Genomic DNA, 23,152 nt, shown 5'->3' on the forward strand with positions numbered 1-23,152 from the left:
GAACAAGAAAAAAAAAAGCAGTGAAAGTATACCTTACAATTTTTTTTTTTTTTGCGGTACATGGGGCTCTCACTGTTGTGGCCTCTCCCGTTGCGGAGCACAGGCTCCGGATGCGCAGGCTCAGTGGCCATGGCTCACGGGGCCAGCCGCTCCGCAGTATGTGGGATCTTCCCGGACCAGGGCATGAACCCGTGTCCCCTGCACCGGCAGGCAGACGGACTCGCAACCACTGCGCCACCAGGGAAGCCCTACCTTACAATTTTTGAGGAGGCTTTCTTTTTCCCCCATGAATTTTGGTTTCTTCATAGAACCCTTTACACTGTTCTAGAATTTTGAGCTCATTTCTCTAATGGGTTTCTTATTTATGACCAAAGGCTCTTGTTCAGATAGTTTTATATCTGGAAGGGATCTTTGGCATGGTTCAGTACAACCTCCTTTCTTTTATTGGTGAAGAAATGAGACCTGGAGAAGTTAAGTGAGGTGTAAAGGTTTTACCATGAGTTAATGATAGAACTCAGACTAGAATCCAGCTTTTTCTGCCACCCAGCCTAATATTTTTGTTGGTACTTCAGAGGCTTTTGAGGTTTGTTTTTAAAAAAATTTTTTTTGGAAGTTATTACATAAAATTACATAAAACAGCACTACAATAAATTTATTGTAGTGCTGTTTCGATGGGGCCTGATTGCCACACTCTGACCATCTCCACCCATCCTTCCCCGCCTGATGGCCCTGACGTAGCTCCATAATGAACCCCACTTGAAAACTACCTTTGTAAGGGAGTCATGTCAACTGTCACTATGTCTCTCTCAGATGGGTGGCTTTACAGGTACAGGTCCAAGCTTTGGAGTTAAATAGACCTAGGCTCAAGTTTTAGCAGTGTATGTTCTTGGCTTAGTTGTTTGACATCTCAGATACTTTTTTTTTATAAAATGGGAATATGATACCCAGGGCCGTGGCATTTCCTGACTCCAGACTGCCATTCACAGTGTATTCTATGCTGTGCACTCAGTGTGCTATTTACATGGAATGCAAGCACTCTGGGTTTGTGCAAAACACCTTTGGTACAGAATCTAACTCAAAAAACTTCTCTGAGGATCGAATGGCATAATATCTAAAAGTACTTGGCACAGTGTCTGGTGCAAGGTAGGTGCTCAAAGATTCTCTCTTGGGTTTCCCTGGTGGCGCAGTGGTTGAGAGTCCGCCTGCCAATGCAGGGGACACGCGTTCGTGCCCTGGTCCGGGAAGATCCCACATGCCGCGGAGCGGTTGGGCCCGTGAGCCATGGCTGCTGAGCCTGCGCGTCCAGAGCCTGTGCTCCGCAACGGGAGAGGCCACAACAGTGAGAGGCCCACGTACTGCAAAAAAAAAAAAAAAAAAAAAAAAAGATTCTCTCTTTGGAAATTGGTAAAACTGTGAAAAGTTGAAATGAGAAGCTGAGAAAAGATAGGTGACATTTATCATCCTAGAGAAAGATCATCATTTGTGAAAGATTTCAAGAAGCTTACTTCTCAACTTGCTATAAAGATTTAATTTTTGTCAGGCAGTCTGAAAGTTGTTTCAATGATACTTCTGTTCTATGTGTCTTATACCTGAGTGCAAACACTTAAATTATTGAAAAGCTGTTCCATATTTGTACAAATATCTGAATATCATTTCATTAATTTCTGTCAAGTCATAAAATTGAGTGACAAAAATTGAAAGCTATCTTTATGAAATTTAAAAGCCCTAAACTACTTGAAATATTTGTTTCAGCTGATTCCAGAAATTTCCTCCTTGACCTGGTTTACCACCATTGTACCTTTGGTCCTGGTGGTAACTATGACAGCTGTCAAAGATGCCACAGATGATTATGTAAGTATTTGCTTTTGAGCATTCCTAAGGTCTCAGTTTGAATTGTGACCTCTCAGAAGTAGAAAATAGAGATCCATTTGAAATTTTTGAATGAAGCTCTTTTGGTAAGTAGCATAAGAAACTGTATGGCTACTTATTTGATGATTAAAATAGATGTCATAGAGCCAGAGCCTGTTTATGATAATAGCAAGGGGGCTTCAATAACTAGACTCACACCCTCATTTTATACTTGAGGAAACTAAAGCCTGTAAGGAACTAAAGATTTTCTAATAAACATACAGCCAGTTAGTGGTAAGACCAGAATTGGATCACAAACCTGCATCCACCTAGTGAAGTATTATTTATCCTATATCTCTAGTCTTTGTCTAAGTTTTGGGAGTTGGTAGATATTAGGTATTCTTACATCCTCTGCTCATTATACCAGAAATTACAATATCAAATAACTTCAAAAGTCGGGTAACTAATGTAAATAATTAAGGTATAAGACAGCAGAGAGTTTTGAAGTCTCCATAATCCAAAGGTCATTCAAATTCACAGATTTAAAACAAAGCCTTGGGCAAACCAAATAGTCTAAATCCAGACAAGTTCTATTCTCTCCTAGGTGATTGCATGCACCCTAGCCTCAATAGCTTTCTATTTGCCAGTGACTGACAGATGTATATCTCCTCTGAACTCATACATGGGATTACTGTTTCTAGCCCTTCCAGTTTCCATCTGTGCCAATGCCAAGACCCCTTGGCAAAGCCTGAGCATCCTGAGGCCCAGAGAGTGGGCCCCTCAGCTTTTAGGTGGTAAACTGCTTGGTCCTTTTCTGTGATGCCAGCTAGTCAATTTAGGGGACTATTTTCAGGTTAGATACAGACGTGACTAAATACTAAGTCTCTTTTTGTGTCTTCTGCAGTTAATGCTTGAATATGCTTTTACTTTTGTGATAGTATGTGCCAGTTAGTCTGGGTCCTGGCAGGAAAGAGATGTCACATTGGAATGGGGGTAGATTGGAGAAAGATTAATAATGAAGGGACTACTTAAAGGGTTGTGAGTGAGAAAAAGCACATAGGGTAGCAAAAACATAGGTGGCAATACCTGAAGGAGCAAAAGGAGGAAGCAATTGCTGGACCTGGAGCTGTAGCTGAGGGCTACCTGTAGAGGAAGTGGCCACTGCTGACTCAGCTCAAAAGAAGCCAGGAATACATACCCCACTTTCCTCTCCTCTGGCCCCATGAGTTTCTGTCAGTACCACCTATTGGCCAAGCCCGATGAATAGCCGAAGGGCAAGGATTAAATAGGTCAGCTTCCCCTGGCACAGAGCAGAGTGTAGGAGGACAGGGTGTAGGTATGGAGGAGCAGAGACTATACACCCCTGTCAAATTATATATTCTGTCAAAATGATGTTCCCCGTCTATGGCAGTGTTGGTGGAAGGAAGTTTGCATGCCAATGATGGACTAGCTTAACTTACTCCTCTACCGGCACTATAAACTCTTTTCATGTTAACCAATGCTAAGTATCTTTATTTCCCTAGTAATATTCATTGACTTATACCTGGCAATCAGTGTAATTGTAGGCACTGAGCATAGTCTAATAGAAAGATTGGGATGAATTTGGGAGGGACATTGAAAAAGGGAAGGGCTAATGAAAGCAATCTATATATTGTGATATTGATACAATATTATGAGTTTTTTTTAAAGGAAAAAGTAATAATCCTGATGATTATAATATATAAAATCAAAATTTCTTATCTCTTGTTCATCTGTGCATTTAGGCTAACTGATTGAAATAACATCTTATCTCTGCTTCAGCCTATTACTATCTGGTCTTGGCAGCTCATGTAGAAAGCCTTATCTGAATGGTCGCTAATTTATGAGTTTAGTAGAAGGCTCATAATATGTGGATTCTTCTAAGTAATATAGGATATTTTCATTACTGGAATACAAAATAAGAAATAAGATCACTTGGGCATAAAAACATAAATCCACACCAAATGTGGTTCAGTATTGTATTCTGATTTTTGTTTTAAATGCTCAGTATTTCATAAGATCACTGTTAACAATTAGAATTTCTGGAGAACAAGAATACATGTTGTTACAAGTAATTGCTTGACTTCAAAGAAATCCATAAAACAGAATGAATGATGTTCCAGTAAAGTATTGAGCACATATGTGAGAGAAATGGAAGCCCCATTCCTTGTTGAAGACATCAAAATTAATGTATGGTTTTCTCTGGAACTGTGTGGCAGAGTAAAGGGCACACTGTCTTCTTCAAAGCAACTATAAATGTGTAGGAATTGGAAGAGCATGTGGCTAGACTTGTTGCATTGGTGACACCTAGAATGAAGTTTAGTGGAAAGGGTCTTGATTCAGATTTAGAACACGTGGAGCTGGGTCCAAGGTAAGCATAAATCATGCTCATTTTAGACTGGTGGTGATATTGTCCAAGCAGATGAACTCAAAGTATTTTCAGTGTCACTATTTGTGCTGACAAAGTATGATTTAATATGTTTTTTCACAAACACTTTGATTTTCAGTTTCGCCACAAGAGTGATAATCAAGTGAATAATCGGCAATCTGAAGTGCTCATTGACAGCAAGTAAGAAATATATTCTTTATGCTATTTTTAAGATGTCTGGTCACAAAACAGGTCTTGACAATTGGTGGCTTTCTCATTTAATTGAATATATGTTTCTTTCCCCCTTTAACTTTAAAAAAAAATTTATTTATTTGCTTTTATTTTTGTCTGTGTTGGGTCTTTGTTGCTGTGCGCGGGCTTCCTCTCGTTGCAGTGAGCAGGGGCTACTCTTCATTACGGTGCACAGGCTTCTCATTGTCATGACTTCTCTTGTTGCAGAACAGGGGCTCTAGGTGCTTGGGCTTCAGTAGTTGTGGCTCGCAGGCTGTAGAGCGCAGGCTCAGTAGTTGTGGCGCATGGCTTAGTTGCTCCGCGGCATGTGGGATCTTCCCGGGCCAGGGATCAAACCCGTGTCCCCTGCATTGGCAGGCAGATTCTTAACCACTGCACCACCACAGAAGCCCTCCCCCTTTAACTTATTAAAAATTACAGTGTAAGTCCTTTGTATCTTCATGGCTCTTTTTTAAGTTCAGCAAATGCTTGTGCTACCCACTCAACTTTTACTTCAGATCCCTTTGGAGTTTCCTTTGTGGAACACAGACATATTATTGTTACTTTTCATTTCTAGATCTAATACTATTTAGAACTGGCACACATGTGATGTTTGTAGCAGATGTTTAATGTATTTGAATTATTTGCTTTGGTAATTTCTGGGAATATTGCTAGAGAGACTTCAACACATATCAAGTGATAGTGATAAGCATTTTTAATTAACTTGACAGTTGAGTTTAGAATGAATTATCCACCATAACACAGATTTTGAATTGCTGTTAAATTCATCCATCTATAAAGAAATATAAACGGGAATGGTTCTTGAATCTGAAATGGTTTAAAATGTGTATTTATAAACAAACAACAGCAAAAACACCTCCAGAAAACTTAGCAAAAAGGGAAATTTCAAACCTTCATTCCATGTTTCTTAGTCTCTTTCTTTGTCCCTTTTTTTTTTTAACATGTGACAAAGTAAATTTTTAACATTGTACTTTAATCTGGCAGTCAATCACATCTGCTGATGATTTTGAAGCATTTGGATACTGTGAAGAATGTAATTTTTAAAGGGAATATCATAAAACATATTAATCACATGAGATGGAAAATTCCAAGAAATGGATATCAAGAGGGGCTAGGTAGTCTAGACAATAACTGGTAGGATTAAAGTAATTAATCTCCTTCTGCAACCAAAACCATTGACTGATTATTAATAATGTAATGAATACATATAGTTTTCCTTTATTGGATTATTTTAGAAAATGGCATTAAATGCACAGTGAAAAAAATAATCTTATTCTAAAACCACAGTTGTAGAAACACAGCCTCTGAAAGTGTGATCTTGATGTGACATGGATAGGCCATAAAGATGCCTGGAACCATGTGGTTCATTTCCAATGTCAGCAGGTTTTGAATTGTTGCCACTATAGCATGGTGTGTAAAAGTATGGGTTTTGCACTCAGGGAGACTTGAGTTTAGTCCTGACCCTGAATAATTCTATGGTCTTGAGCAAATTCTTAAGAGGTGGTGACTCTTTGTAAGCTAATGTAGTGTGTGACCTTGAGCTGGACTGTTGCCTATCCTGATTTTCTCAAGCCTTGCAGTTCTGACTGGGAATTACATCTGACAATATGATCTAATTCTGCAAGGAACATTTGATAATCAGTCTCATTACTTTGAAGTATCATCTCTCATGAAGTATGTTAAAAATATGTACAATTATATAATGAATTTGAACTAATAGCCTGAGCATATCTTTTAATGTCTCTCAAATTACCAGTTAAATTTTGTGACAATATTTGGGCAGTGATAGATATTGGCACCTCTACCTGGAGGCCATGGGAGTATCCAGTAACTTAGATATTCAGAAACTTGATGATTGTATGTGTCCCACACATGCTCGCTATCATTGTCATTATAAGTAGCATTGGTCTTACTTTCTTGTGGTTTCATTTAGCATCTTCTCTATTCCTTATGAGGTAACATCTCTTTGTAATTTGATATGGGGTGATGTTTTGAAAAGTATTGTTGCTGATCCTGTGATGTTGAAGGTAGAAGCACATCATTGAGAATGGAGTATTCTTTGGGATTTGGTTAAAAATCACACAAGATTTTCCATTTGTAAGATTACCTTCTACTGTGAGCTCCTTTAGGGCATCTCTCTTGATCATGTCTCTGTCCCTTGAGCCTAGCACAGTGTCTATGGAATTTTCAAACTGAGCAGTAGCTACCAGAGGAGCTTGATCTGTAAAATTTTTCTGAGTCCCATTACTAGCCAGTTCCAGTGGCTGGGGTTGTGGTCTTTGCAGAATGTTCTCAGGCTATGGAGACTGGCTTTTCATTTCTTGGAATTTGAGAAGTTGGAGAAATCAAATGGGCTTAGATTTGAGATAGCCCAGGGAGCTCTGAGTCCTCTTTTGGAGCTGGTGGTCATAGAGGATGCTCTCAGCGCTCTGCACAGACCACTACTGTCTTGCTGTGCTCACCCTCAGCTCCTGTCTGCATTATTTGCTACTTTCTTCAGAGCACTGTCCTTGGGCTACTGGAGCCAATGACCAACTGGTGCAGGAGTAAGAAAGAGCAGCACCCCTGCCTCAAGTTGGACAAGCTCTGAGGTGCAATTAGCACCCCAAGTGCCTGTTGAAATCAGGGTGAGGATGGGACTTTGCCTGCAGTCATACCCTTGCGTGGCTTCTTCTCCTTCCATGTGTTGCTTCTCATCTTCCTTACCAGTTTCTCCCAGAAGTGATTTCCTAAAGAACCCTTTACATATGAATCCTCATCTCAGGATCTGCTTTTAGGGAAGTTGATCTAAGACAGTAGTTAATGCATACTTAATCCCATGGCAATGTTAATGGAAAATGTTAGGAAAGCGCTTTTGGGTCTATGCTAGACACCAGTGGGTCATGATGCACAGATAAAGTAAAAAGCCTGGAGGGGATCAGAGGCATCCAGATGTTGCTGGATGTGGGCATCACACTGGGGTGGGCACTGCTAAGTACTGTGGTTCCCCTGTGTTCTCTGGCAGAGGGCTTCTGGACTTGAGGTTCATGCTAGGGCAGGAAACTTCACTGGCTTGTCCTGGAGGGAGGGGAGGCATGGTCAGCTTCGGGGAGGATATTCCTGAGGGAAAGGGGGTACGATGAAAGCACCAGTCAGGAAACCTGGTCTATGTAAGTGATCGATGTGCTACTCTAGGCAATTAGTTGTCATTCTGGCCTTCAGGTGTCCCTTCTCCTGTGCTCAGAAGCAAGGAACATGGCATTTACATTCAGGTTCAACTCATGTTTATTCAGCAACTACCATGTGTGGGCTCCAGTGCTTCCACATTTAACTCTCATAAAACCCCAGGGTGTGGGTGATAGTGCCTCTTTTTAGAGATGGAGAGATTAAGGCCTAGAAAAGGAATGACTTTTCCAGAGTTCCATGGCAAGTAAGAACCTAGATTAGACTTTTACCTACTCATGTTGTGATGTGTAAATGTAGACTTTGTGGTCTGACCACTTCTTCTTTATTTATTTTGCATTTGAAGGGCTTTGCACACAATTATAGAAATATAAACATAATATATATGTATATTATCTAAATGTAATATATATGTGAATAAATATATATGTCCTCACTTTTAGTGCCTGGAGCATTATTCATCTATGTTCTTAGCATTGTGCAAGCGAATGAACAATGTAAACTTAAGCCACACAATAATTAGAGAGACAAAACTCTCCCTTTATAACATTCCTTTTCAAGGTTTTGTTACTTATATTCCTTTCCAGTCAGGACCAATCTTCTGTATCCACAGTCTGTTAAATATGCGAAAGTGCTTAAGAAATAGGTGTTGAATTAGCCTTTGATAAAATCTTTTGGTGACTTAAGTTTTAAAACTAAGTAGAAGCGAACAATTCCAATTTCTAGAAATTACTGTGCCTGCTGTATAGGAAGTTCACATTCTCCCCCAGGCTACGAGTGCCGTCTGCTGACTGAACCTGTGGAAAATGTACCAGGAGATACTTAGTGTTTCTCTTGAGGGTTTCTCAGGTTATGCTAACATCCCGGGCCACTGGCCACCATGAGAGCACCTGGGCAGGTGAGGGGCAGTGAGAGGGAGTCTGAAAGTTCCCGCAGAGGTCATCCCATACGACACTCCTCAACCTGGGCTGCCCATTGTATCTGTACCCCAGCCATGCCCAGAGCAAGTAAATGAGGGTCTTGCAGGGGAGGCTCTGGTGTTTTATAAAGTTTCCAAGATGATTCTACTATGCAGGCACAATCGAGAACCTCTAGTCAAGGCCATCTCTTTACCTACACTTTTATCTCTATGCCTGTATCTCTCAAATTTTAAAAGACACCCAAGGGAAGGTATTCCATTAATTTTTTAAAATGATAAGCATAGTTTTTCACATAAATCCTCACAAAGGAATAATTCTGTAATGCTGATTTACATTTTTTTTGTAGTAAGGCTCACATTTTTAGTCAAACACATGGCCAATCAATAACTATTTTTGCCATATTTTTCTTTCCTTCAGAAATCCAGATTTTAATTTTTCTCATTTTCATCTTTTATTTCTTTCCGCATTACATGTGTTGTCCTCAACTCTGAATCATTTTCTGACTTTCATGTATTTATGCAACTTCCAATTTTTGTTCTGTTCCATCAGCATTTCTAGTCATATGGATTTGGGACAAGGGAAGGAGTGTGGAGGTCTTCTGCTACCCAGCTAGGTAGCTGTTTAGTCTCATGTGGCACTTGAGCACTTGAAATGAGGCTGGTCCAAATTCAGATGTGTTATTAAGTATATAGTATATACCAGATTTTGATGGTATAGTACCAAAAAGAGTATGTAAGATATGTCATTAATAATTTGTTTTATATTGATTCCAGTTTGAAATTATAGTATTTTATATACATTGGGTTAAATAAAACATATTATTAAAATTAAATTTACCTTTTGAAAAACTTGTTTAAATGTGGTACCATAAAATTTATTTATTTACTTATTGGAGTATAATTGCTTTACAATGGTGTGTTAGTTTCTACTGTATAACAAAGTGAATCAGCTATATGTATACATATATCCCCATATATCCTCCTTCTTGTGTCTCCCTCCCACCCTCCCTATCCCACCCCTCTAGGTGGTCACAAAACACCGAGCTGATCTCCCTGTGCTATGCAGCTGCTTTCCACTAGCTATCTATTTTACATTTGAGATTACCTTTGTGGTTCATATTTGTGACTGGCCTTCTATTTCTATTGGATGGCACTGCTCTTAGTTACAGGTGAGAGAAATGAGTCGAGAAGAAAATGAGCTCTATGCTATAAACCTAACCTCTGGATTCTCAGCTCAGGATTCTCTGTTTGATCTTGCTGGCTGTCGGCATAGTGGCTTGTGTCACTATGAACAAATAAAGTCAGCGTTACTTTTGCTTAGTATTTTTTACTTCCCTAACATCTTCTGAACTTACACTTGTGCATTAGAACAATCTGAGCTCAGATGCTCTGGTGCAATCGTCCCTCTTTCAGGCGGGATGTTTTCCCGCCTTCTCTAGATTTCAAACTGCTCTTGCCCATCAGCTTTTTGTGTAACAAATTCCACTTTATACTTTCATGAGCTTTGGTACGCTTGGCTTAAATCTCCCAGACTCTTTCACAGAACTCTTCCCATCAATCTTCTTCAATCATTTCTCATTTGGAAACTGTGAGTATTTATAGGGAGAGACAAGGGCTTTCTTTACTGCAGAGTATTGTCTGTACTCTTCAAGTCTGGTATTCCTAGATGCTGCATAATTATGCAAACAAATATATTATTTCAGTAGATGCAAATTTTCTCTTTGTTTAATCAACTTTTCTGGTTTAAGTGATAACTCCCACTGGATATTAGGATAGAAAATTTCGTTTCATTTATTTCTTTAGTATGTAGGGTTTTTTCCATTATAAAAGTAGCATATGTTCATTAAGAGAAATTTGGAAAATAGGAAAAAGTAGAAGGAAGGAAATAACATTCATGCTTCCACTATCCAAAAGTAATTATTACTATTTTCTTATATTTCCTTTCTGTCTTTTTTTTCTATGCCAAGATTTCTCATAATTATGTGTATATATTTTTATCCTTCTCTTTTTACTTTTTGTTTTTTGGCTGCACCATGCAGCTCGTGGGATCTTAGTTCCCTGACCAGGGGTCAAACCCCGGGCCCTCAGCAGTGAAAGCACCAAGCCTTAACCACTGGACCACCAGGGAATTCCCTCCTTCCGTTTTAACTTCACATCATATCATTACCGTTTTCCAAATCTTTCTCTATTGTCTTTATATACCTAATTTTTAAGGGCTGCATTTTTAAGGGCTGCATTCCTTTGAGTTCATGTCTTATAATTCACATAACCATTTCCCTATTGCTTGATATTTAGTCTGTTTTTAATTTTAAAGTATAGTTTCTTCATCTTTCTAAATTGATAGTTACCCTTTTCCATAAGACTGGGTTTTTGTGATATATTTAAAAAATCCACTGAGAATGATTACATTGAACCTGTTATTTCCTATATTAAGTAATTGGAACTTGAAGCATTATTACTCAGTCTACTGATAGCAACTTTTATCAGAAGGTTTAAGAGTGAGCAGGAACAGGTTGGGCGTATTGACTAAAGCATGGGAGGTTTCACTTCCGTCACACATGGGAGTTTCCAGAAACAAGGGTTTCATGTCAGACCACCAACCAGCAAGTTTCAAGTTTATCTTTTCTTAATCATAGCCAATATGAAAAAAACCCCAAAATGTTCTGCTTTAAAAAATGTATTAGTGACACATGTAAATCCCCAAACATCAATAATTTGAAACAGTTTGAATATAAGTTTTATACTGCAATTACTAGCTATATTGCACTCATCTGTAAAGTATCTGCATCAGTTTTGGTTTGCAGAATTCCCTGAGTAAATTTGGGCAGAGATTCAGAAGTGTGGCTAGCAGATCCTTTCAGGCAGCTCTGAAGGAACTCTTCCCATCTTCTTTGTCCTCCCAGATTAGAGGTATGTAGAGGTATGTGATCAAAAGCTCTATCATTTGCTGTTGACTTCTTGGCAATAACTTACTCAGGAGAGGAGTAATTCATGGATGTTATCCCCCTGTATTGGATTTGATCCACAATGTTGGTCTTGGGTAAGAGTGGCTTATTATTCTTATTAAATATGCTCTTTTTGTCCTTGAGCTCCCTCAACAAAAAATCCCCAAGGTCATTGAACTTAATGAATCTGCAGCTGACACATATTTAGTGTGTCTCTGTGCTTCTTGTAAGTGGGGGAGTGGGAACGTGCAAGGTTCTGGAATTATATTGATTTCATGGGAGAACAGATGAACCCTGCTTTGAGTTATTTCGTCTTCATCAGGGCCTGTGGACTTGCAGGGGGAGTGGAGACTTCTGTGGTTAAACACAAGGCAGAGCACCAACTCAATTTTTTTTTTTTTTTTACCTCTAGCCCATGTAAATAATTTATGTTATGATGGTACCATTGGGTCTAGGGGACAGCTATTCAGGGTCTATATGAAGAAATCTGCATATTTGAAAGGAAAATTTGAGGTGAAAAATATTGATTCTTCTTTTTTTAAACAGTGTTAATAAAACACACTACTATGGGCTTAAATGACAATGAATTGAAAAGCAAACTAATGGGAGTAGTCTCAGTACTTTTTGGGCTCAGTGCAAATGGTTTAAAATTGATTTTTTAGCTCACAGTGCTACTCAGAGTAAAAGTGTTTCAAAAATAGTTTCACCCCCGATAAATTAATTTCAGTTTCTTAAGTCTTGGACTGATCATTTCTTGGGCGATTCTGCATGTCAGCTTTGCAAATGGAAGCGTCCATTTGCCAATGCGCTGGTTTCTGTATGTGAGCCGTGACATTGCTGTAGTTCTTATAAGTGATTTTCCATTGTAATCAATTATTACATTGCATGAATACAATTTTTTTGTGTTGAATTTCTAAATGGTGACTGTTTCCCCAAATGAGGTGCATCTTGAAATAACAGGAAATTATAGTACTTTCAAAACTCTGCACATGGGTTTTTATTCAGTGGCATCTCCTAGTTTCTTTTTAAAGTTTATATAACCCAGATGTTAGTGGCTCTCTTTTTCTCCTCTTAAAGCTCCCTTGAAGAACCCCCCAGGTGAAAGCATTAGAGAGCAAGGTAGAGTTGAATGAAGACTTTGTGGGGGATATAAATGAAGTTTATTTCACAAACTCCGTAGCAAACAATATGAAATCCCATTTTGACATTTTTCTTCCCCAAAGTTCTCTTTCTCTGCTGCTGGCCTTTATCATCTCTCCTTTCCCCATTCAGTGCTCAGTATAGCTGTCTCCAGTCTCTCTCAGTATCTGGGGCCCCTCATATTTGTCTCCTTTTTATTAATTAGAGTAGTTTGGTTCTGCCTTGGCTCTGAACTCAAACCCATGCAGCTGCTCACCAAAATAGCAGGCTTTTCTGGAGCTAGGACCCACTTATCTGAGATGACAATGGAAGTTAAAAATACACCACATTCTATGTAACATTTAAAACTTGATTCTCTTTTTCAAAAATAGGTTTATGTATCTCTTCTCTGTTGTCATAGGGAGAGATCTAGAATTTCTTTTGAAAAAACAAACCTAAACCTAAGCCACAGAGGCCTTGGAGATTTTAGAACATTAACTTTAATAATGTAAAGCCTTCTTAAGATCTTAAAATCTGAAAGCTGAAAGAGATCATAATATTATAGTGAGTAAATTTGGTTTCAGTCAGAGCCCACTGGTTGTCTATACCAAACCAAACAAATGTTTTGACAGCATTTGTCAATTAACTACTTACTGTTGATGAACTGTATACACATTTCTACTACAAGGGCATTTTGCTTTAGATCTCCTGAGATAATCTCCATGGCTTCGTTTCTCCCATGCATTTTATTTATTTATTTATTTATTTTTAACATCTTTATTGGAGTATAATTGCTTTACAATGATGTGTTAGTTTCTGCTGTATAACAAAGTGAATCAGCTATACATAAACATATATCCCTATATCTCCTCCCTCTTGTGTCTCCCTCCCACCCTCCCTATCCCATCCCTCTAGGTGGTCACAAAACACCGAGATGATCTCCCTGTGCTATGCAGCTGCTTCCCACTAGCTATCTATTTTATATTTGGTAGTGTATATAAGTCCATGCCACTCTCTCACTTCTTCCCAGCTTACCCTTCCCACTCCCAGTGTCCTCAATTCCATAGTCCATTCTCTATGTCTGCATCTTTATTCCTGTCCTGCCCCTAGGTTCTTCAGAACCATTTTTTTTTTTTTAGATTCCATATATATGTGTTAGCATACGGTATTTGTTTTTCTCTTTCTGACTTCACTCTGTATGACAGACTCTAGGTCCATCCACCTCACTACAGATAAAACAATTTTGTTTCTTTTTATGGCTGAGTAATATTACATTGTATATATGTGCCACATCTTCTTTATCCATTCATCTGTTGATGGACACTTAGGTTGCTTCCATGTCCTAGCTATTGTAAATAGAGCTGCAATGAACATTGTAGTACATGACTCTTTTTGAATTATGGTTTTCTCAGGGTATATGCCCAGTAGTGGGATTGCTGGGTCATATGGTAGTTCTATTTTTGTTTTTTAAGGAACCTCCATACTGTTCTCCATAGTGGCTGTATCAATTTACATTCCCACCAACAGTGCAAGAGGATTCCCTTTTCTCCACACCCTCTCCAGCATTTATTGTTTGTAGATTTTTTGATGATGGCCATTCTGACTGGTATGAGGTGATACCTCATTGTAGTTTTGATTTGCATTTCTCTAATGATTAGTGATGTTGAGCATCCTTTCATGTGTTTGTTGGCAATCTGTATATCTTCTTTGGAGAAATGTCTATTTAGGTCTTCTGCCCACTTTTGGATTGTGTTGTTTGTTTTTTTGATATTGAGCTGCTTGTATATTTTGGGGATTAATCCTTTGTCAGTTGCTTCATTTGCAAATATTTTCTCCCATTCTGAGGGTTGTCTTTTTGTCTTGTTTATGATTTCCTTTGCTGTGCAAAAGCTTTGAAGTTTCATTAGGTCCCATTTGTTTATTTTTGTTTTTATTTCCCTTTCTCTACGAGGTGGGTCAAAAAGGATCTTGCTTTGATTTATGTCATAGAGTGTTCTGCCTATGTTTTCCTCTAAGAGTTTGATAGTTTCTGGCCTTACATTTAGGTCTTTAATCCATTTTGAGTTTATTTTTGTGTATGGTGTTAGGGACTGTTCTAATTTCATTCTTTTACATGTAGCTGTCCAGTTTCCCCAGCACCAGTTATTGAAAAGGCTTCCTTTTCTCCATTGTATATTCTTGCCTCCTTTATCAAAGATAAGGTGACCGTATGTGCGTGGGTTTATCTCTGGGCTTTCTATCCTGTTCCATTGATCTATATTTCTGTTTGTGCCACTACCATGCTGTCTTGATTACTGTAGCTTTGTAGTATAGTCTGAAATCTGGGAGCCTGATTCCTCCAGCTCCATTTTACTTTCTCAAGATTGCTTTGGCTATTCAGGGTCTTTTATGTTTCCATACAAATTGTGAAATTTTTGGTTCTAGTTCTGTGAAAAATGTCATTGGTAGTTTGATAGGGATTGCATTGAATCTGTAGATTGCTTTGGGTAGTATAATCATTTTCACAATGTTAATTCTTCCAATCCAAGAACAACCTATGCATTTTAGATTGGTATATTATCTGTCTTTTGTGGGTAGAAAATTAAGAAAACTTAAAAGAGTATAAAGAAAATACAGAAATTTCTCTTGATTCCATTATCCAGATCAGAGTGAACTACAGTGAACTTGTGAAGGCATTTTATTACTCCCTTTTCTCTCCCATCTTTGTATCTTTGTCTTCTCCTCTTCTTATTACTCTCTACTCCTCCACACACTATTTATTTAAAAAATAATTGAGGGCTTCCCTGGTGGCGCAGTGGTTGAGAGTCCACCTGCTGATGCAGGGGACACGGGTTCGTGCCCCGGTCCGGCAGGATCCCACATGCCGTGGAGCGGCTGGGCCTGTGGGCCATGGCCGCTGAGCCTGCGCGTCCGGAGCCTGTGCTCCGCAACGGGAGAGACCACAACAGTGAGAGGCCCGCATACCGCAAAAAATAAATAAATAAATAAAAAATAATTGAGATTATACTATACCCTATTGTCATGGCTTGAATGGTGCCCCCAGCCCCCCCCATAAAAGGTAGGTCCACTGGAGCCTGTGTATGTGATCTCATTTGGAAAAAGGGTCTTTGCCTATATCATTAAGTTAAGGATCTTGAGATGAGATCATCCTGGTAATCCAATCACAAGTGTATAAGAGAAGAGCAGGGAAGAAGATACATAGACAAAAAGATAATGTGAAAGCAGAGGTTGAAGCTATAGAGCCCCAGGTCAAGAGGCCTGAGGCTACCAGGAGCTAGGGGAGGGGTGTGGAACTGTTCCTTCTCTAGAGCCTCTAGGGAGAGCACCACTCAGCACACACCTTGATTTTGGACTTCCAGCCTGTAGAACTGTAAGAGAGTAAAGATTTACTGTTTTAAAGCCTAGTTTGTGGTAATCTGTTATAGTGGACTTAGGAAACTAATGCTCTCTGGTTTTTAGCTTTTAATCAGGGGTTCTATGTTTGTTCATTTGTTCATTTATTCACTCAGTAGACATTTATTAAGTGCCTACCATGTGTCAGGAAGAATGCTATGTGCTGGGGGTGCAGAGTTACATAAAAGGTAATTTCTGCCCCCAATAGAATGCAATCATACCTATATTATATGTAATAGGTTTATCTCTAGAATTTCAGGACACTCTCACATTTCATTGTTTTTACTCACAGGTAAGATGAGTGAGCAAAATGACTCATCTCATTAGGAACGTGCAGCTTTCAGAAATTCTTGTTGGTATGCAGGCTCTGTTGATAAACCAAAGCCAGGTGGTAGAAAACCTTAGTAGGATTTTAGAGCCTGGGTGGAAATGGTGCCTTGAAGCTGTGATTCAGGGGAACATTAAACCACCTTTAAACTTGAGCAGAATTGTCAAAAACTAAGATCTAGTTCCTTATTCCATGTCAGGAACTTTAAAAATTCTCTCTTTAATTTTGACAAGGAATAGAGGTATAATAATGGAAGAAAAAAAGAGGGCAGTGTGAATAGAAAGTAAGAATAATGATCTCTAAATTAGATCTAAAGACTCAGAAGCATCTGGGAAATTTGGAGGCTATAAGAGTGATATTGTCAGCAACACATGGGAAGAAAACTCTGACAGTGGCATTGTGGACTAGTTACTAGAGGTAAGGAAGAAAGGGAGAGTGTAACTGGGATTGTGATGCTGAACATTGCAGAAGGAATGGACTCTAATGATGGAGAAAGAATAGATTTTGAAGATGTGAAGAAAGTTGAAAAATAGTATCAACTTAGACTTAATAAAATACAGTAGTCTCCCTGTATCCAAGACCCCCCCCCCGGGGGATACCTGAAATCGTGGATAGTACTAAACCCTATATGTGCTATGTTTTTTCCTATACATACATATGTATGATAAAGTTTATAAATTAGGCACAGTAAGAAAATATCTGAATCACCAGCATCACTACTCTTGCACTTTGGGACCATTATTAAGTAAAGTAAGACTACTTGAACACAAGCACTGTGATGCCCTGACAGTGATCTGATAACCTAGTCAGCTCTTAAGTGACTAAAGGGTGGGATACACTGAACAAAGAGATGGTTGACATCCCAGGTGGGATGGAGCAGGACAGCGCAATATTTCATCATGCTACTCAGAACGGCGCACAATTTAAAACTTATGAATTACTTATTTCTGAAATTTTCCATTTGATGTTTTCAGACTGCGGTTGGCTGCAAGTAACTGAAACTGCAGAAAGTGAAACCGCAGATAAAGGGGAACCACTGCAGTCACGCTAAGTAGTGTGTAATTACATGCCAAGGCAAGTGCTGCTAAGGAAAAGACTGTGATTCTAAGAAAGGGTTTTTTTGTGTATGTGTGTGGGGGGCAGTAGACAGAGGTAAGAAAGTTTAGAAATGGGTTCTTTGAGGAAGTAGTAAATTTAAGCTGAGAACTTATGACAACTAGGAGTTAATCAGACAGTGTGTGGGGTGATGGGATTAGAAGGAGAATTACAGACAGAGGGAGCAGCATGTGCAAAGGCCCTGTGGAGGGAAGGAGGATGCGATTATGAGGGACTGAATGGCAGAAGCACAAAGAGCAAGACTGAGAGAAAAGCAGTGTGAGGCGAGGCTGGAAAAGTGGTCAGAAGTCAGAGCCTGCAGGGCCTTGAAGACCACATTGAGAGTTTGAGTGTTTTTCCTAAGAACAGAGAGAATACATGGAAGGATTTGCCTTTGGAAAAGCTCACGCCTGCTGCGTGGAGGAAGAGCCAGTGGAAGGGGGCCAGTATAGATGTGGGAGAGGGGGGTTGTCCTGCTGTGCTTGTCTGTCTGTCATGCCACTGTGAGTTACTGGAGACTGAGACAGTCTCTATTTCCGTCACCTGACTGAACAGCATCCTGCATGTAGTTGATGCTCAATAATTATGTGACGGATGAACCAAATGCATTTAAATTAAACAAATGATTTTGAGGCAAGATCAGAATATCTTTTTAGTATTCTCTACCCTCCTTCTTCCCTGCAACTAATATGAGACAAGAGGAGGTGTCCACATATCGCATGTTCTGTGAACATCATTGTCTGCTGTCATTACCACTGGAGAATGATGTCTGCTATAGGGTCATTGGATACCAGACCCATCTTTAATCCAAATGCTCTCTGTTACTTGGAATCTCCCTGATGCCTCTGTACCTTAAGGTGCATGAGACTGTGCCTGACATTTAAAGAAAGAGAGAGAATTAGCTCCATCTGGGCTTCATTTCTGAATTGGCAGAGCTCAAGGAAGTATTTGAAGCAATGCTTACTGTTTCTTTCTCAGCTGCTCCCAGGTTGTAGCATGTCAGAAAAACAAAAATGTGGGAAACTGGGCAGCCCTAGACACTGGGACGGGGATGCGGAGATGGGCTTCCTTGTGTCTGCAGCAGATGTTTCCCTCCAGCAGGACTTTCTGAATTGCCTGGCTAATGAATCCTGTTAACCCAGCTTGCCTTATCTGGTTACCTTGCCCTGTGCCAGGCATTTGTGTTCAGGCATACTTTCCCCTTTCACACTGCTAAATTTAAGGCTTAATTTTCAAATCAAATGTCCATCTGGCTGGCTGCCTGAGAAATCACATGTGGGGAGCCGAGAGACCCAGGCAGGAAACTGCCCTCGCTTCTGGAGAGCAGGTCTGGAAACCATATGAACTGTAAAGAGTTTTAAAATGTAAAAAAGTAAAGCTTTCTGCCAAAGGGGAGAGCTGAGGTTTTCTTCTTTCTAGACTCGGTTATTAGATATCTGTTGGAAATTACTGACCTCTGCCATATAGTCTGTTTACTGCCTCTATCGGCGGGGCCTGGACTGTCCAGATTTAATCCCCTTGAGGATTTAACTCTGCCAACACTTGCTTTATTAGAAATAGGTTTTAGGGTGACAGCTATGTAAGTTATTAGGTATATGATTTTAATGGAAATTTGCCTTCTTTCACTTAGCATTTCCTTCTGAAACTTGGATGATAGAAATAGGTTAATATTTTAAAAAATAATAGAACATAATTTTCCAGTAAGAGGAAGAAAAAGAATAAATAGAAAAAGGGACCTGGCTTCCTTTGTTTGCTCCCCCTCAGGTAACTCATATGCTACAACATCACTTCCCACTTTGAGAAATACTCTCAGCATCGGTCCTGTTTTCTGTGTTGGGCTTTCTCTTTTTCACCTGACACTTCATTATAGAAAGTAGTTCCATAGACTTTTTTTTTTTTTTTTTGTCTTTGGCGTTAATTCTTGTGGGTGCCAGGGCACAGAGATGCTGTCATTCTTTCTTATATATAGACTATCAGTGATGCCATTTCATTGTGTATTGGTGAATATCTACAGAGTTTTTGTTCTTTTTCTCTTCATTCCAAATTTTGTCCTTTCTCTATATCACTTTTCTCACTCTTCTTCTAGGAGTAAAGAAGAAAGAAGACAAATTAAGATACAAAGAATGATAAGAAAACAATACTCAATATAGGCCTTTTAAAGTAGAGAGCATTTTAGAACATTAGATGTCTAAAATGGTAGAAATTGTAGCAGAGCTTATGCAAATAAATACAAAATATCCCAGCATAAATACTTAGAATTGGCCTGCAGATTTGTTCATGTTCAGTTTCAAACCTGGTACTGATAATGTCGACCTAATGTAAGTCCTACTCAAATGGTACCTAATTATTGGCCACCATCCCTGGCTTAAAATCTCCCAATTAACCAAGTCGAAAATACAATTCCCAGCAGTGGCTCTTGTGATTAGGAAAGAAATTCTGAAGAGAAAAGATTGTTATATACGTATTTAGATATATATTAGCAGATTACAAATAAAACCATAAGGCCTGAAACCCCCTGATAGCTAGAAAGCATAAAGGGCTGTGACAAGCATAGAAGCCATCTTGTCATTGCTCTGAAGCAGAAAAACTTCATCCTGGAGCTGGGTGGAGCACACAGTGTAGAGTATTTTCCACAAAGTAATTCAAAGGGCAACTTTCTGGCAGAAAGTTTTCATCTTTCTAACAAAGGAAACCAGAGTCTACTCTAGACAGATCTATCTATTATCTAGATTGATCCAGGGATCAGAAAATTCTAGAGGCTTTGGGACTTGAGGAATGCCGTAGAGAAATGAAGGGATTGTATTAGAAGGCCTTTACCATCCCTCTTGCCTCTAAAATATGAGAAATGGAACTACCATTTGATAGTCCAACCCTTGACCCAAGCCTTCAGCTGTTCCAGGGACTTCCAGAGCTGTGGTCTATGGGGTAGCGGATGAGGCAGTGCACGTGTTAGGACCTTCAGAAGAAGCTGGGTTTACCTAGGCCTGCAGGGTCCAGGTAGAGTGGATTACTTTGGGAGTTCTAGTTCATGTCCTAGGTTGGGGTAGGGGAGAATGTTACAGTTCCTGCTTACACCCAACCCTATTGGCTTGGATAGGGCTCAACAATAGAGCCAGTCTTGTTGGGGCCACCTGAATTATTGTCCCAGCACTATTAAAACCAGACATATGGCTGTTCTGAGCCAAAGAGGAATGTTTAGGTCTGTCTTAGTTCCCTAAATATTGAGTATCTTCAGTGTACCAAGGATGATTAAAATGCCATTGCTAGTTTCATGAATTCTCATTTTGTGGGGAGAGAGATAACCAAGTAGGTAGTTTCAGTATAATGTGAACAGTGATGGGGGTTTTCATGGACAGACATGGAAGTACTGAAGAGGGGGTACTTAGCCCAGTCTAGGAGTCAGAAGAGGCTTCCTGGAAGAGGTGAATCTTTACCTAAAATTAATCAATAAAAAATGTGAAAACACAGAAAAATCAAAAATTCTACTTTTTGGAGAAAAGTATTATCCCTTGTGTTGTATTTTTTTGTTTTTTGAAAATATGCATATATATAGCTTTGTATTTTACTTTTTTCTTTTGATATAACTCATTTATGTCATTAAAAATTATTTGAAAACATTTTTAATAGCTAAATAATAGATGTGCTATAATTGATCACTCCCTTATTATTGGGAAATTAGCTTGTTTCTAATTTTTTGTTTTAATAAATAATTCTCAGAGAAACATTTTTGAATATAAGTTTCATATATATCTTTGTTTCTTTAGGGTATATTTCTAGGGAATCTAAACTTTGCCTCTTTTAAAGATTCTTAATACATACTGTTAAATTGCTTTCTAGGAAGTTTGTGCCCATTTATCCTCCCATTTGAATAAATAAGTGGTTTTACCACAGCACCGTTACAACTTTGAGTATTATCTTTTAGAAAATCTAGTCCAACTGCATAAGTTGTCTTGCATAACAGATGTCTTGTTGTTTTAAAAATTCACTGTTTTCTAGTGAAGGTGATTATTTTTTCAAGTATTTATCAATGGTATTATTTCTCGTTTTAGTGACTTGTCTATTTATATTCATTGCCTTTTGTTGGTCTATAGTATTTTTTGTGCTCTGTTTGAGAATATATTTAAAATTTTGTCTTGTAGTAAATTTTTCCAGTGGAAACAATGACATCCCTACATGGTGTATAGAGATAGGGTCTTTGCTAGCGAAGTGTGCATGTTGAGTATAGTTCCTGTAAGCAGGACTGGGTTATGCTAAGCCAAATATATTCCTGACAGTTTTCTTTCAACAAAACAACTCACATCAAAACATATTGCTGCTAAAAACTCCTTAGTAACTTCCTATTCTATCCTTACCATCAAAGCACCTACTCCCATCAAGATTCCAGCTAGTCTTTCTAACATTATCTACAACCACATGGAGCTACTTGCCTTACTTCAGCCTGCAATGTTACACTTTCCTTTCCCCGCTTTTCATCCATTAGTGCTCAGCTCCTGTGTTAACTGTTTCTGGAAATCCTTCCAATATCTATTTCAGTCAGGTAGAATGATCAGTACCCTCGTTTTACTCCCAGAGCAGGTACCTGTCACCAAGCTAGAGTTAAGCACAGCATTTTAATAGTCTATTTTAGGCTCCCCCCTAAGAGTAGCGGAGGCTACTCTTCGTTGCAGTGTGTGGGCTTCTCACTGCAGTGGCTTCTCTTGTTGCGGAGCATGGGCTCTAGGCGCAGGCTTCAGTAGTTGCGGCACGAGGGCTCAGTAGTTGTGGTGTGCAGGCTCTAGAGCACAGACTCAGTAGTTGTGGTGCATGGGCTTAGTTGCTCCGTGGCATGTGGGAGCTTCCCGTACCAGGGAGTGAACCTGTGTCCCCTGCATTGGCAGGTGGATTATTAACCACTGCACCACCATGGAAGTCCTCTTCAGGCCAGGAACCATACTGTGTTTATTTTCAGTGCTTGGTCTACTGCTTTACATGTAGTAGGTGTTCAATATTTGTTGAATTCAGCAGAATCCACTTACTCTTTCAACCAGCAACTTACATTCGTGACGTAGACCATAATGAAGAAATTGGAAATGTAAAGCTATGAAAGAAGTTGGCGTCCCTTTGGGATGTGCCTCTTGCCTTATAGCCGTTAAGAAACAGAACTCAGAAGTACACACTTTGAGGAAAATGAATAATGCTTTTATTTTCTAAACTGTTATCCTTTGCCCTGCAATGATTCATCCTATACTTACTATCTTTCTGTACTTTGTGGGTATCTCTACTAGATTTTTAGGGCCTTCCCAGCAGGTGTAGCCATGTGGAACTATTACTCATTGCAACCCTAGAGCTAAATGTGCTAAGCACACAGCACGAGTAACTATGTAAATAACTAGTCCATTCAAATATTCATTCAGCAAATACGTATTGCACCCCTGATATATGTCAGGCACTGTTCTACATACTAAGGATACAGAAATGAGCAGGACAGAAAAATACCTGCCCTAAGGAGCCTACTATCAAGTGAGAAAGATGGACAGTAAACAAAATATTAATAAGTAATATGGTTTCAGTTATAACTTCAGTTACAAGTGCAACTAAGAAGACAAAATAGGATAATAAGATAGTAAGGATACAGAAATGAGCAGGACAGAAAAATACCTGCCCTAAGGAGCCTGCTATCAAGTGGGAAAGATGGACAATGAACAAAATATTAATAAGTAATATGG

At 39.1% G+C, this 23,152-nt stretch overlaps 1 protein-coding gene across 1 annotated transcript in view; it reads left to right on the plus strand.

Moving 5' to 3' along the window:
- Positions 1–23,152, plus strand: part of LOC307049560 (putative phospholipid-transporting ATPase IM) — a gene marked incomplete at both ends in the record, with an annotated part of 113,946 nt that overhangs the window by 40,433 nt on the left and 50,361 nt on the right. The window contains 2 exons of the mRNA XM_079699117.1: positions 1,753–1,851; positions 4,374–4,435. Of these exons, the coding sequence (XP_079555243.1) occupies positions 1,753–1,851; positions 4,374–4,435 (161 nt within the window). The remainder of the gene's footprint in view (positions 1–1,752; positions 1,852–4,373; positions 4,436–23,152) is intronic.

Source organism: Hyperoodon ampullatus (assembly GCF_949752795.1).
Source record: "Hyperoodon ampullatus genome assembly, chromosome: 3".
Classification (NCBI taxonomy): Eukaryota; Metazoa; Chordata; class Mammalia; order Artiodactyla; family Ziphiidae; genus Hyperoodon; species Hyperoodon ampullatus.